The sequence below is a fragment of the Microtus oregoni genome, unplaced genomic scaffold, assembly GCF_018167655.1.
Source record: "Microtus oregoni isolate MIOR12 unplaced genomic scaffold, Mior012 000034F_ref0000314, whole genome shotgun sequence".
Taxonomy (NCBI): Eukaryota; Metazoa; Chordata; class Mammalia; order Rodentia; family Cricetidae; genus Microtus; species Microtus oregoni.
The window spans coordinates 18,484,255-18,496,957 of NW_024543093.1; the positions used below are offsets into that span (position 1 = coordinate 18,484,255).

At 35.4% G+C, this 12,703-nt stretch overlaps 1 protein-coding gene across 30 annotated transcripts in view; it reads left to right on the plus strand.

Moving 5' to 3' along the window:
* The window catches only part of Nrxn1 (neurexin 1), a 1,082,053-nt gene that overhangs the window by 919,686 nt on the left and 149,664 nt on the right, over positions 1–12,703 (plus strand). For 9 of the 30 annotated variants that reach the window (XM_041630237.1, XM_041630235.1, XM_041630239.1 and 6 more), the window contains one exon: positions 3,141–3,182. The exons of the other annotated variants lie outside the window; for them this stretch is intronic. In XM_041630237.1, the coding sequence (XP_041486171.1) occupies positions 3,141–3,182 (42 nt within the window). The remainder of the gene's footprint in view (positions 1–3,140; positions 3,183–12,703) is intronic. 30 annotated transcript variants of the gene reach the window in all.

A 12,703-nucleotide genomic window follows, 5' to 3' on the forward strand; every position in this document is an offset into this window, starting at 1 on the left:
TCTTGAGTCTTACAGTTTTTGTCATACAAGTCTTTCATTAGATTAGATTAGAGTAGACCCAAAATAGTGTCTACATTTTGAGATGATTTAAAAAGGTGTTGTTTACCAGATTTTTTCTCAGTTCATCTGTCATCTGAATATAGGATTTTTACTGATTTTTATTTGTTAATTTTGTATCCAGCTACTTTACTAAATTATCAGTGGTATGAGTTTCCTAATGGTTTTAGAGTCACGTATGTATGTTATCATATCATCGGAAATTAAAGATAGTTTGACTTTTTCCTTTCCATTTTATCTCCTCTTGAATTTTCTCAGTTGTCTTGTTCTATCTGAGATTTGAAGTACTGTATTAAATAGTTATGGAGAGTTTAGTGGAATGCTTTGAGTTTCTCTCCATTTAAGTTGATGTTGGCTATTGGGCTTGCTTTCATTATATGGAGGTATGACCCTTATATCCATAATCTTTCCATTATTATTTTTGTGAAGGGATATTGAATTTTTCGAAGGCCTTTTATTCTTCTAATGAGATGATCTTATAGTTTTGATTTTCATTTTGTTTATATGGAAGATTGCATTTACAGATTTGCATATATAGAACAATCCTTGCATCACTTAAAAGAAACCTGCTTGATAGTGTTAGATGATATTTTTGATATATTCTTGAATTTGTCTTGAAAATAATTAATTGAGAATTTCCCCCTTATATTTATAAGGGAAATTGGTCTGTAATTCTCTTTCTTCATTGGGTCTTTATTTGGTTTTGGTATCAGAGTAACTATGACTTTATAAAATGAATTGGTCAATATTCCTTTTCTTTCTCTTTTATGAAATAATTTAAGGACTTTGGAAGTTGTTGAGGGATATTTGATCACACTATATGAAGATGTGTCACTTCCTGTGCCTAAGGCACTTTCTGATTAGTTTAATACAGAACTGAATGGCCAATAGCTAGGCAAGAGAGGATAGGCAGTTCTTTCAGGAAGAAAGAAGAACTTGGGTAAAAAAAAAAAAAATCTGTCACAAGGGATTTTACCTACCAGAAGTCCAAGAAGTCGGCTAATCAGTATGAAAGAGAGATAACAAACCATGTGGCAATACAGAGATTAATATAAACATATTAATTTAAGTTATAAGAGCTAGTTGGGAACAAGCCTAAGCTAAAGCCAAACTTTAATATTTAATAAAACGTCTTAGTCATTATTTGGGAGCTGGTGGGCCAAAGAAAGTCTGAGTGCATTGGGTGTCCAATGTAGAGGCATGTATATCCATGTGTAGGGCATGTGAGTGACTGCTGTGCTTCAGAAGACTAGACAGAAATGCCTGCTGCAGCATGAGCTCAACAACTTCTCTAAGATGAGGCAGAAAAATACACCTCCAAGCCAGTGCCTACCAGCTCAAGGTTTGGATCTCACAGACCAAAGGGTGGCTGAGTCAACTTCCAGAACCATGTGCTAAACAGAGCTGCAAAGAGAGCCTATAGATGCACAAAATGGCTTTACAACAGTTTTGCAATATTTTCCTGATGCCATGGCCTGCAGAAAGCAAGGTCCAGAATGAGATAAACCTCTGAACAGGTACAATATGCTTGAAAAAAAGTTGCTTAAATGCTGAAAAAGATGAAAAAATTGGTAAAGAGAGTCAGAAAAGATAGTTTAAAAACATAAAGTTTTAAAGAAAGAGTAAAGTAATATAAAAAGAATAAGTCATATAAGGATGGGCAATAGCATAACGCAGGATGTTTGGAGCCTCTATACTCTTCTTTTAACATTAAATTTTAAAATGCTAATGAATAAAAGCTGCTGAGAGGCATTGGATAATCCTACTAAATCCTACTAAATTAAACCAGCCTATGTTTTATGCATTTCCAGACAGCCAGTTGTCTCTACCAATTCTATAATTTTTTTAAGTTGCTTGCTCTGCACTTCCTGTTTAGCTTGGTAATATTTTAGCCTTCTGAGGCATCTGATAGTGTTGAAGACTAGATTGTTATAGTTTTACCATTTTCTTTGTTACCAACTTCAAAACAGAAACTCACAAAAGAGATGTAAAAGGTTAAGAGATATAAAAGCTTAAATTATTTATGTAAAAAATGTTTTATGGTCTAAAAAGTTATATTTAGTCTGGCAATACAAGTTATAATAAAAATGGTTAAGGTATAAAACTCTGGACTCACCAAGATAGTAAGGTAATGAGGTACTTTCTCTAAATCTGCCATATACAAAGGGACTGGACATTGTGAATGTAATTCTTACCTAATAATTGTTCTTATTTTATATAGTTATACTATGTTAGAGTTTAAACGTTTCATTTTTATTTAGACAAAAGAGGGGAAATGTTGCAGGATATTTGATCACATGTTACGAAGGTATGTCACTTTACCAATCCTGCCTAAGACACCTACTGATTAATTTAATGAAGAGCTGAACAATCATTAGCTAAGTAGGAGAGGATGGGAGGACTTCTGGAAAGAGAAGAACTCGGGTAAAGAATATGGACCAGAGAATTTTATCATCCAAAAGCAGAAGTGGGACATAAAGTATAGAGAAGAGGTAACAAACAATGTGATAGAAAGTAAACTAATATAAACTATTTTAAGTTATACGAGCTAGTTGTAAACAAACCTAAGCTAAGAACATGCTTTCGTGCTTCATAAAAAGTCTCCATGTCATTATTTGGGAGCTGTGGTCCAAAGAAAGTCTAACTACAACTCTTCTTTCAAATTATAGTAAATTTCTATACTAAAATTATTCGGTCCTGGGCTATTTCAGTAAGGGTTATAGGTCTTTTCAAATTAATTTTTGATCTTGATTTGACTTTGGTAAGTTTTATGTATGAAAATTATCTATTTCTTTTAGATTTTTTTCATTTGGTGGAATACAGGTTTTTAAAGTATGTCCTTGTGATTTTTCTGGATTTTCACAGTGTCTGTTGTTACTTTCCTCTTTTCATTTCTAATTTAGCTAATTTGAATCTTCTCTCTCCATTTTTAAGTTAATTTTGATAAGTGTTTGTCAATGTTATTGATTTTCTCAAACAGCCAACTCATGTTTCCTTGATTCTTTTCATTGTATTTTGTTGCTGTTTCTATTTTATTGATTTAATTCCTGATTTTTATTATTTTTTATGTCTACTCCTTTTAGGTGTGTTTTCTTCCTTTTGTTCTAGAGCTTTCGGTTGTGCTGGTAAGTTATTAGTATTAGAGCTCTTAAAAAACATTTTTTTGTGGGCATTTAGTTTACTGTACTTGCCCTTTTAGAATCACCTCCATTGTGTTCCATAAATTTGGGTAAGTTATATATGTATTTTCATTCAATTCTAGAAAGTCTTTAATTTCTTTCTTAATTTTTATGTTAATTTATTTTTTTAAATTGTTCAATTTCCAAGAGTTTGTAAACTTTCTATTGTTTCTGTTGCTTAATCTGTGGTGATAAGATGTAGATTGTTATTTATGTTTTCTTGTGTCTTGCTTTCTTTCCTATATGTGGTCAGTCTTAGAGAAAGTTCCATGAGGTGCTGAGAAGGTATATTCTTTTATAATTTGTGTGAAATGTTCTGTAAATATATATTGGTCCATTTGTTTGATTTTTTTAAACATTTTATTGATTCTTGGTGGATTTCACAACATATATCCTGACCCAATTTGTCTCACATTCCTTTGCTTCTGCTTCTGACCTTTCAACCTTCCCCCACAAAAACAAAACAAAACAAAAACCTAAAACACAAAGCAATAACAACAAAAATAACTTTAAGAGATGTCAGCATGGAAGCTACAGTGTGACACCGTCACACAGTAGACCCTTTATTCCATACACCCTAACTTGTAAGTGTTCATTGCAATGAGTGATTGGTCTGGCTCAAGTCCTCTGGTTTCTGATTGATAGTGAGCTCACACTGGGGTTTTTCTCGGATATATTATTATTGTCTTATGTCCTGGACATCCTGTAGCTCTAGATCAACAGATCTGGTCCCTTCATATGCTCAAGCAATTCATAGATGAGGTGGATAGTGAGGTGAGCTGCCTTGTATCTTGGTTCTGGGCCTGAATGGTAGCTGGATTGTTTTCAGTTAACCCCAAAACTTCTCTGTCCAGTGTTTGTCTAGATGACCTGTCTCTTTGTGAGAGGGATATTGAAGTCTCCCACTATGAGTGAGGGTTGATATGTGATTTAAATTATAGCAGCATTTTTTATGAAATTGTATACCGTTGTGCTTGGTGTGCAGATATTAAGACTTGCAGTATCTTCTTGGTGGATTTTCCCTTGTTGGGTAGGTAGTGTCCTTCTCTGTCTCTTCTGATTAGCTTTGGTTTGAAGACTATTTTTCAGATATTGAAATGGCTACCCCAACATTTTTGTTAGGTTCATTTACTTTGAATCTCCCTTTCCATCCTTTTACAGTGAGGTGATGTCTATCTTGGATGTTAAAATACAGTTTTTTGGGTGCAGCAGAAGAATGGATCATTTATCTACATCTATTCTGTTAATCTGCATCTGTATCTTTTTATTGAGGAATTGAAAACATTGATGTTGAGAAATATCAATAAGTGATATTTGTTTGTTCCTGTTATTTTCTTCTTGTTTTTATGGTGATTGTGGATGTGAGGTCTTATATTTTATTTTTGTCTGTGTGTCTGTGTGTGTTGTCTTTTGATTTAATGGTTGGGGATTATTTATTCCTCTTGTTTTTTTGTATGTGATTAACCTCTTTAGCTTGGAGTTTTTCTTCTAGCCCATTTTATAGAGCTGAATTTATAGATAGGTATTATATAATTCTGATTTTTGTTTTGATATTTTTTTCCTGGTGCGTCTTCTTTTCTCCATCTATTTTTTCGGCACAGTCATCTGGGCTGTCATGTGGTCTCTAAGAACCTGTAGGCCATCTATTCAGGTCCTTCTGACTCTTAATGTTTACATGGGCAGTCAGTTGCTTTTTCTGATAGGTCTGATTTTATATGTTACTTTGTCTTCTTCTCCTATAATAATATTCATTTTGTTTTCTATTTTAATTATTATTTGTTAAGGGGACTTTCTTTTCTTTTCTAGTCAGATTATTTGTTGTTCTGCTTGTTTCCTGTCAGAATCACCTTCTTTAGTTAGGAAATTTTTCCATGATTTTGTTGAAAATATGTTCTGTATTTGACGTTAGGTTTTTCTCCTTCCTGTATTCCTATTTCTCTTAGGTTTGTCTTTTCATAGTGTCCAAGACTTCTGGAAGTTTTGTGCCTGTATATATTTTAGACTTAACTGTTTTTTGGCCAGCAGTATCTTTTGTCTTCAGTGACTGAGATACTCGCTTACATCTCTTGAACTCTGTTGCTGAAGTTTGCCTCAGAGATGCCTGTTGAAGTTTCTGAATTTTCACTTTCTTTTGTCTCAGTTTGGGTTTTCTTTTTTAGTTTTATTTCTATTTTCAGGTGTTGAATTGCTTTTAATTCTTTCCTCCACTGTTTTTCTGTTATAGATGCATTTTCTCTTTGAGGATCACTATCAATATATAAAGACTATTTAGTCTTATTTTGTGGTTCATCTATGTTGTAACACTCAGGTCCTGATGTAGTAGGGTTTTAGAGCTCTAGTGGAGACACATTGTCCTGCCTGTTATTGGTTGTATTTCTATGCTAGTGTATAGGCATCTGGGTTTGTGAAGATTGCAACCTCAGGTGTTCATAACTGGTCCTGTTCTTTATTGGGTGTGTGGGTTTTTTTTTTCCTTTGATTTCTGTTACCATCTATTAGGAAGTTCTTAGGAGGGAGGTAGTGACTGTGTTTTGTGGGGTAGGAATTTCTTCTGAGATCCTGATAAGTGTGGCCACAGAGACGTTCCAGGTAAAATGTGTTTTTAAGCCTTGGAAGCAGACACATAGGCATGCGGATGGGTAGGAGACAGTGCCGAGGCTGTCCATAGGAGGAGAGAAAGCAGAGTGTTCCACTAGGATCTATACTTAGTCCCTGGGAATAAAGGCATATTGAGGAGAGGCTGCAGCAGTTGGCCTTCTACAGAGCTGGGAAGGAGACTAGGAGATGGGACTTCTAGGAATGGAGAGAGATGTAAAGACGTTCAAAAATCCTACCTGTGAAGTTGGCCAGAGTAGACTCTGGGTTCCCAGGAAATGCCTATGAAGAGGGGGTTGAGATAAAACAATGAGTAGAAGGAAGAAAATTTGGAAGGGAAATCTGTGTGATCCACTGGAGACAGGGGCAGTAGGGGAAGGAATAACTGCACCTGGTGGTGTGCTACAAAGCTGGAAGAACATTGAGGGATTGGTTTTGCAGGAGGTGGAGGCCTACAGTTAGCCTACCTGCTTCCCTAGCTGAAGTAGCCTATAATTTTCAGGAAGTGCCTGCTGGAGTTGGGGATTGAAATAAAGCAATGAATGAGCCGGTGCTCTATTCCCAGGTTTTTTTTTTTTTCATATGGGAGTGCAATACCAGTTATTATTGTTTATGTTTACATGCTGGGCATTAAAATCAGAGACTTTTTGTACTAGGGAAGTTCTCTGCCACTGAGATACAAGACCAATCTATAAATAATATTTACTACTTCACTTCAAATCTTTGAAGGCTATCCTGACATCCTTTTGATTTACAACATGCTTTACAATAATGCTGTTTCCCAAAGCTTGTCATTCTAGCCTAGTTGCAGAAGATCAGGTGCCAGGTCCAATTTCCACCCACTTCTAAACACCAGAATTGCTATAAGAAGTAGCAGCCATGACCAAACAGTAGACCTATACTACAGGCTTAAAGCAAAATTAAAGTTGAGAAGCTGTAACAGTTAAGACATAATGGTAGGACCCCACTGCTTGGGTTTTGATCTCAACTCAGATATTAATTACTGTAGTTTACAATGTTCTCTATGGACATAATAATAATTCATATTTCATGAGGATGTTTGAAATTTAACAGCTATTAGTTTTAAACAATTTGCAATTGGTTAAAGCCAAGTAAATAATAAACACAAAACAAGAACACCTCCCAATTTTTTCATTTAAATATTTTATTTAAATAGTTCAGTGCTACAAACTCCAGGCTCTCTATGCAATTGTACACAGTATTCCCTCTTTATTTTGGTTTTATATTCTGTAGCTTAGTTGCCAACAACCAACTTTGGTCTGAATGTGTTAAATAGAAATCCCCAGAAATAAACAATTCATCCATTTTACATTTTCACTATTCTGTGTAATATTCAAAATCTTCCCAATTGACTCTGCCCATCCTCAGGGTTGACTCATGCTTTTCTCTAACACATCAATAGCCACACATCCATTAGTCACCTAAGAACCATAAAGATTAGAAAATTTAGCATGCTGATATTGTAGAGCTGGTGTTCAGTTGGCCCTGGTTCTTAACGAGGTCAATAAAATATGAGAGTTGTGATGCTATCAACTTGATTGGGGTATTTTATTATAATCATTCCACCTCATCATTAGTTATTGTCTTAGTTACAATTTCTGTTGCTGTGAAGAGACACCATGACCATGTCAACTCTTATAAAGGAAAGCGTAAGTGGGACTGGCTCACAGTTTCAGAAGCTTAGTCCATTATCACCATGGTGCAAAATAGTGGCATGCAGTCAGATGTAGTGCTAGAGCCGTAGCTCAGAGCTCTAAATCTTGCACAGGCGACAATAAGTGAACTGAGATCCTAGTGTGACTTGAACATGCATGAGATCTCAAACTACTCCAACAAAGCCACACCTCCTAATAGTGCCTCTCCTGCTGAGCTTATGGGGGTCAATTACTTTCAAACTACCATAGTTATTATGAATTATTTTCTTATTGTGCCTAATAGAAAGCAATTTTTGCCCTAAGTATGTGTGGTTAGGAAATACACTACACTGTCAGGGACCCTCAGTAGTTTGAGGCATCCACTAAGGGTCTGGAACATACTGTCTTAGGATAAATGTGACTACTGTATTTGACTCTAGGAACAAATTTATCTTGCAGCAGCTGTCAGAAGTGAGGTCACATACACAGAGATAAATGGCACCTGGCACGTCAGAGTGTTGTTCCTGACCCCAGCAAATATGTAATTGCTGCAGATCTTCTACCTCAAAACATATTCTCTCACTAGGAAGGGCACAACTTCAGTTAAGTGAGTGGCACAGAAAATACGTTTTGAAAATATTTAAATAAAGGAACAGACAAATGGTAATTTAGGCTACCTTCATGGAAGAGCAAAGTGTGAGCGGGGCATTGGAGAGTCATGTGGATTTTAATCAGTGGTTATCATAGAGGCCATGCTAGCAGGTGGGCAGGAGACCACTGTAGAGGTTCTGTCTTTCAATTACTTTAAGAGTGCATGCTTTTCTTTCTGCTCAAAGGTGTTTTTCTCAAATATTCATTCCATTCTCAGTCCTCGATATACCAAGAGACTCATGACTACAACCTGGTCATGGATTTTATGTGTTAAGATCCACATTATAGAGTCATGTCCTAACACATGTCCAAAAGCCTTAGATCCTGCTTTACTGTGCCTGTGACCAACTGTTAAGACCCACTTCCTCATGGTCCACCTATCTGTTAAACCTGATAAAGAGCAGGGGAAACCAAAGAATGCTGTTTTTTATCCTACTAGACTTGAAGTATATTTGAAGGAAACATTTATTAGGGAGATGGTTTTATATTTAGCAATGCAATATTCACGATCACTAAGCATAAATATGAGGACTGAACAAGACATGAAGTAGACAAGAGAGGAGACATCTAATTCTTAAAGAAGGACCATCATATCTAGAATGGAAAAATGGCTAAGTATTAGGTATGTAGTTTGTGTTCTTTGTAACAAGACATTTCTAGTAATTTTTTATAACAACCCTAGTCATTAGAACCATAGGATCATGCTGATACCTATACTGTGGCAAGAAAATTTTTGTAGATATCAAGTTAGATCTCAGGATAGCATATTGCCTTCCTCTTCAAGTGCTTTGGGTGCTCAAAAGAAAATATTTTGAAGTTGATGATGATGTGGAATTAACTGTGCATGTGAACAGTACTCAGACAAGTATTGTGGTGAGTGGCACAGTTTGACATGCCACTGGTACGTATTAAGTTCATCTGTCTGCAGTGGAGAGAAAACCTAAGCTCTACTTCTAAAAACACGCATCTTCCAGATTCCAACTGACTTGATTTCTATTTGCTTGTGTTTTGTTTTTTATTAAACTTGGTTCCTCAATTCATCTTAAAGAGGTTGCATTTCTGTCTTATGTTGTTATTCTCCTGATGACCCCATGTGCAAAAATGTTTCTTGCTACCACAGCAAAGCAAGCAGTCAACGAGTCCAATAGTGGGCTTTCTTTCCCATCATTTTCTCTCTGTTCTGACTTTATACTAGTGATGTAAGAGTAACTGGTAAACTTTTACACTTGCAGTGGAAAACCTATGTGCATGCTCCTTGCTGGTATTTATTTGTTATTCCAATCACCTGCTTTGATGTACTGAACATACCTAAAAGTCATTCAACTACGGCAGAAAGGAAGCCAGTGTGCATTCCCCATCTCTAATCCTGGGTGTGTATCTACTTGGAAGGCTAAATTCAGAGGATCATAAGTGCAAAGCAAACTTGGGTAATGTAGCAACATCTTCTCAGAAGACCAAACAAAGCAAACAAAATGTGTGAGGAGTGAGGGACTCAATGAAAGAGTACTTGCCTAACTTCAGAAGGACCTAAGTTCAGTCTCTAGTACAGCAAGAAAACGTAATGGCAACATGATTTTAGAATATTTCGATATTTAATCAAGTCAAAGCAAGAAAACCTATTGCCTTTGTCCATGAATTCTGATCGTGCTCTTTTTTATATTTTTACAGTTCATTTAGAAAAAGGATCCTGTCAATGTGCACAATTTTATGAAATTACATACTTCAACTCCATGAACATATGGTCCTTTCAGATTTTTCTAACTCTATAGACGTGAGAGACCAATCCATCTAGATTATCACACATTTGCTGGAGAGTGGGTGAGGCTTTATCTAAGGTCACATTTCTCAGAGTCTGTAATTTTATATAATATAAAATAATAATTGATATCATAGATTTAATACCAGGTAGAAGAAACTGGTAAGAACCTGTCCCTTAATGCTTTACAAGAATTGTGTCTTATTCTAAAGCATAATTTGATAAAATAACTCCATATTACTGATATGATAAGCTTTGGGCAGATTTAGTGGTATGCCCATCGTGTATTACTGTGATTTTTTTCTTTAATACTACCAATTATAATTAGCTATCTTTCCCCATATATTTTAAATCTTTAAAAAAAATACCACCTAAAGAAAAGCACTTTTCTAAAAGGGCATTTTTCATTTCTGTGAGAAATATATAATATAGTTCAACTTGTACTATAATGCTCAACTAAATTGTTTTGATAATGAAAAGTGTTTTTAAAAAGCCAACTCTTCTTGGCACTGTTTTATGCTGTGACCCCTTAGCTTAGGTATCAAATACAAACTGCTTTTTAAACATGAAGCAACACAGACTTTTGCTTTAGCTCTGAAGTATAGCCAAATAAAACACTTATGGTCAGATATCCAAAAGAAACAGAAACTGACGGTGCCAAATTTTTCCAGTCCAGGTTCCCATCTTGCTCCCAGATCACATTTACTTTTAACAAATAAAAGTAGAACCAAAAGCAAAATATCTGTTGAAATTTGGCATGTGTTCCAACTAATGTCATTAGTATTATATACATACTTTTCTTCGATTTTGTCTATTTTATCACTGTTGCATTACTCTTAAAAGATAATATGATCTATTTCTACTCTAAATTAATTATCAGTGTTACAAATTTTGTTGATTTCAGTATTTTTACCCAAATTTTATTTCAATATCTTTACAAATAATTAGCAGAAAGTCATTTTCATATTTTATCATAGAAATTAATTCCATATCTATATAAGGCTTACTGCTGAATTACTTCTGTTTTCCCATTGAGTTAAGGAGAAGAGTAATAAGAACTGCAGTTGCTATAGCAATCTCTCCAACCTGAAAAATTAATAGTGGAATTAGAATGACTATAAGACAATATCAGCAAGCCTGGATCAAGAAGAGACTAGGAGCACGAAGTAGGTCTGTTAGTGGTTGACGAGCAAAGATTCATTATCCACAAAGATATGTGAGAACAAAGGTTCCTGAAAGAGACAAGCGGCTAACGACTACATTCTACTGATGTGCTTAGTAATTCATTTAAAATATTATTCTTATGTATTTGAAAATATATGTGTATGCATATGCATGCATATGTAAAACAACAATTAAAAAAGAGGCCACAAGTTTGAAAGAGTATGGGGGGGTACATAAAAGAATTAGGAGAAAGGAAAGGGATGGGGCGAATGATGTTATTATACTTAGTTAAATAATTATTCAAAGATATTATATAAGAACTGTCATATTCTGAAAGGTATGCAGGATTACAGAAGGAATCAAAAACAATCTACTGTTTTAGAACTTGCAGTTCTTTGGAGCACACACTTCATTTCAAATATACGGTATAGAGAGTAGGCTAGAGGATTCAGAAAGCATGTCTTAGAGTAAGGTAGGAGATGACATAGTAGTTGGACTATGGCCTGGACAATGGAGTTAGAAAGACACTATTGTTGAAAATGATGGTTTAATTGTTCCTGAGAATGAAGGCTCCAGGAACATCAAAGCAGATCAGAACACAAATGCAGGGCTTGTAGCTGCCTTCTCTCAGTTGTCTTCTAAGTAAAGGAAAGACCCAAATGTAGTTTCAAATCTGCTTGCATAGTTAGATCAAAGTGGTGAAGTTCCATATAAATGTTTGAAACCATAAACGATTTTTGGAAAGCTCGTCTCTCTTTTAGTCACCAGCAGACTAGCTGGATATCTATCCCTTGGCCACTCCTTCATTATCCTTGATAAGTGTCAGAGTGGCTGTCACCCTGTTGCAGCTTCACTGAGCTGTGTACCCGTCAGGATCTGGTATGCCTCCCAAACTAATTGTGAGTATTTACTATCATTTTTTGATATTTATTTATACAAACTTCTCTAGGCGGGATATGAGAAATGAAATTAGTATTAACAAACAGGTCAATCTTCGGGTCTTGGAATTTGTTCCTAGGCCTTTGGAAATTGGCACAATAAGCATTTTCTGATTCTTAAGCCTTTACCAAATTGAGGAGAGCGTAAGCATATTTCTGCGAGAGAATCTCTCCTCATTTAATTGTCAGTGGATGTAAGGATTTGTTTACTCAGTGCTGTTCTGATTGGTTTGCACTGAGATGTGGTACATAGATTGGGAAACTTCCTCTAAGGCAAACTTTCAAATCAAACCACACCCACCTATGTGAGTGCAACTACCAGCAGCCGCAAAGGAAGTCAAGGAAGAGCCAGAAATGCCACAGAATGATGAGGTAGTTCCTTTTGCAAAAAGTCCTCCATGTATGCAATGGAGCTGCACATGTCTGCACCTACACATGTCACTCAGAAATACCTTTATGGTTATTTTATTAGTAATGCAAAAACTGTGGATTTTAAACTTTCTTTTGTAGTGATACCAACTACTACAACTTCGGTGGTGGCTCCCATGATTTGCCACAAACCAGAAGAGAATAGAGTGTGCTTTTAATATGGGGATGGAAGGAGAGGAAGGAGGGAAAATTGATTTATATGTAAAATAAATGTAAAAAAAATACTTAAATAAAGGTAATAAAAAATAAAGTTAGTAATTTAAATAAGCATGGTATTGA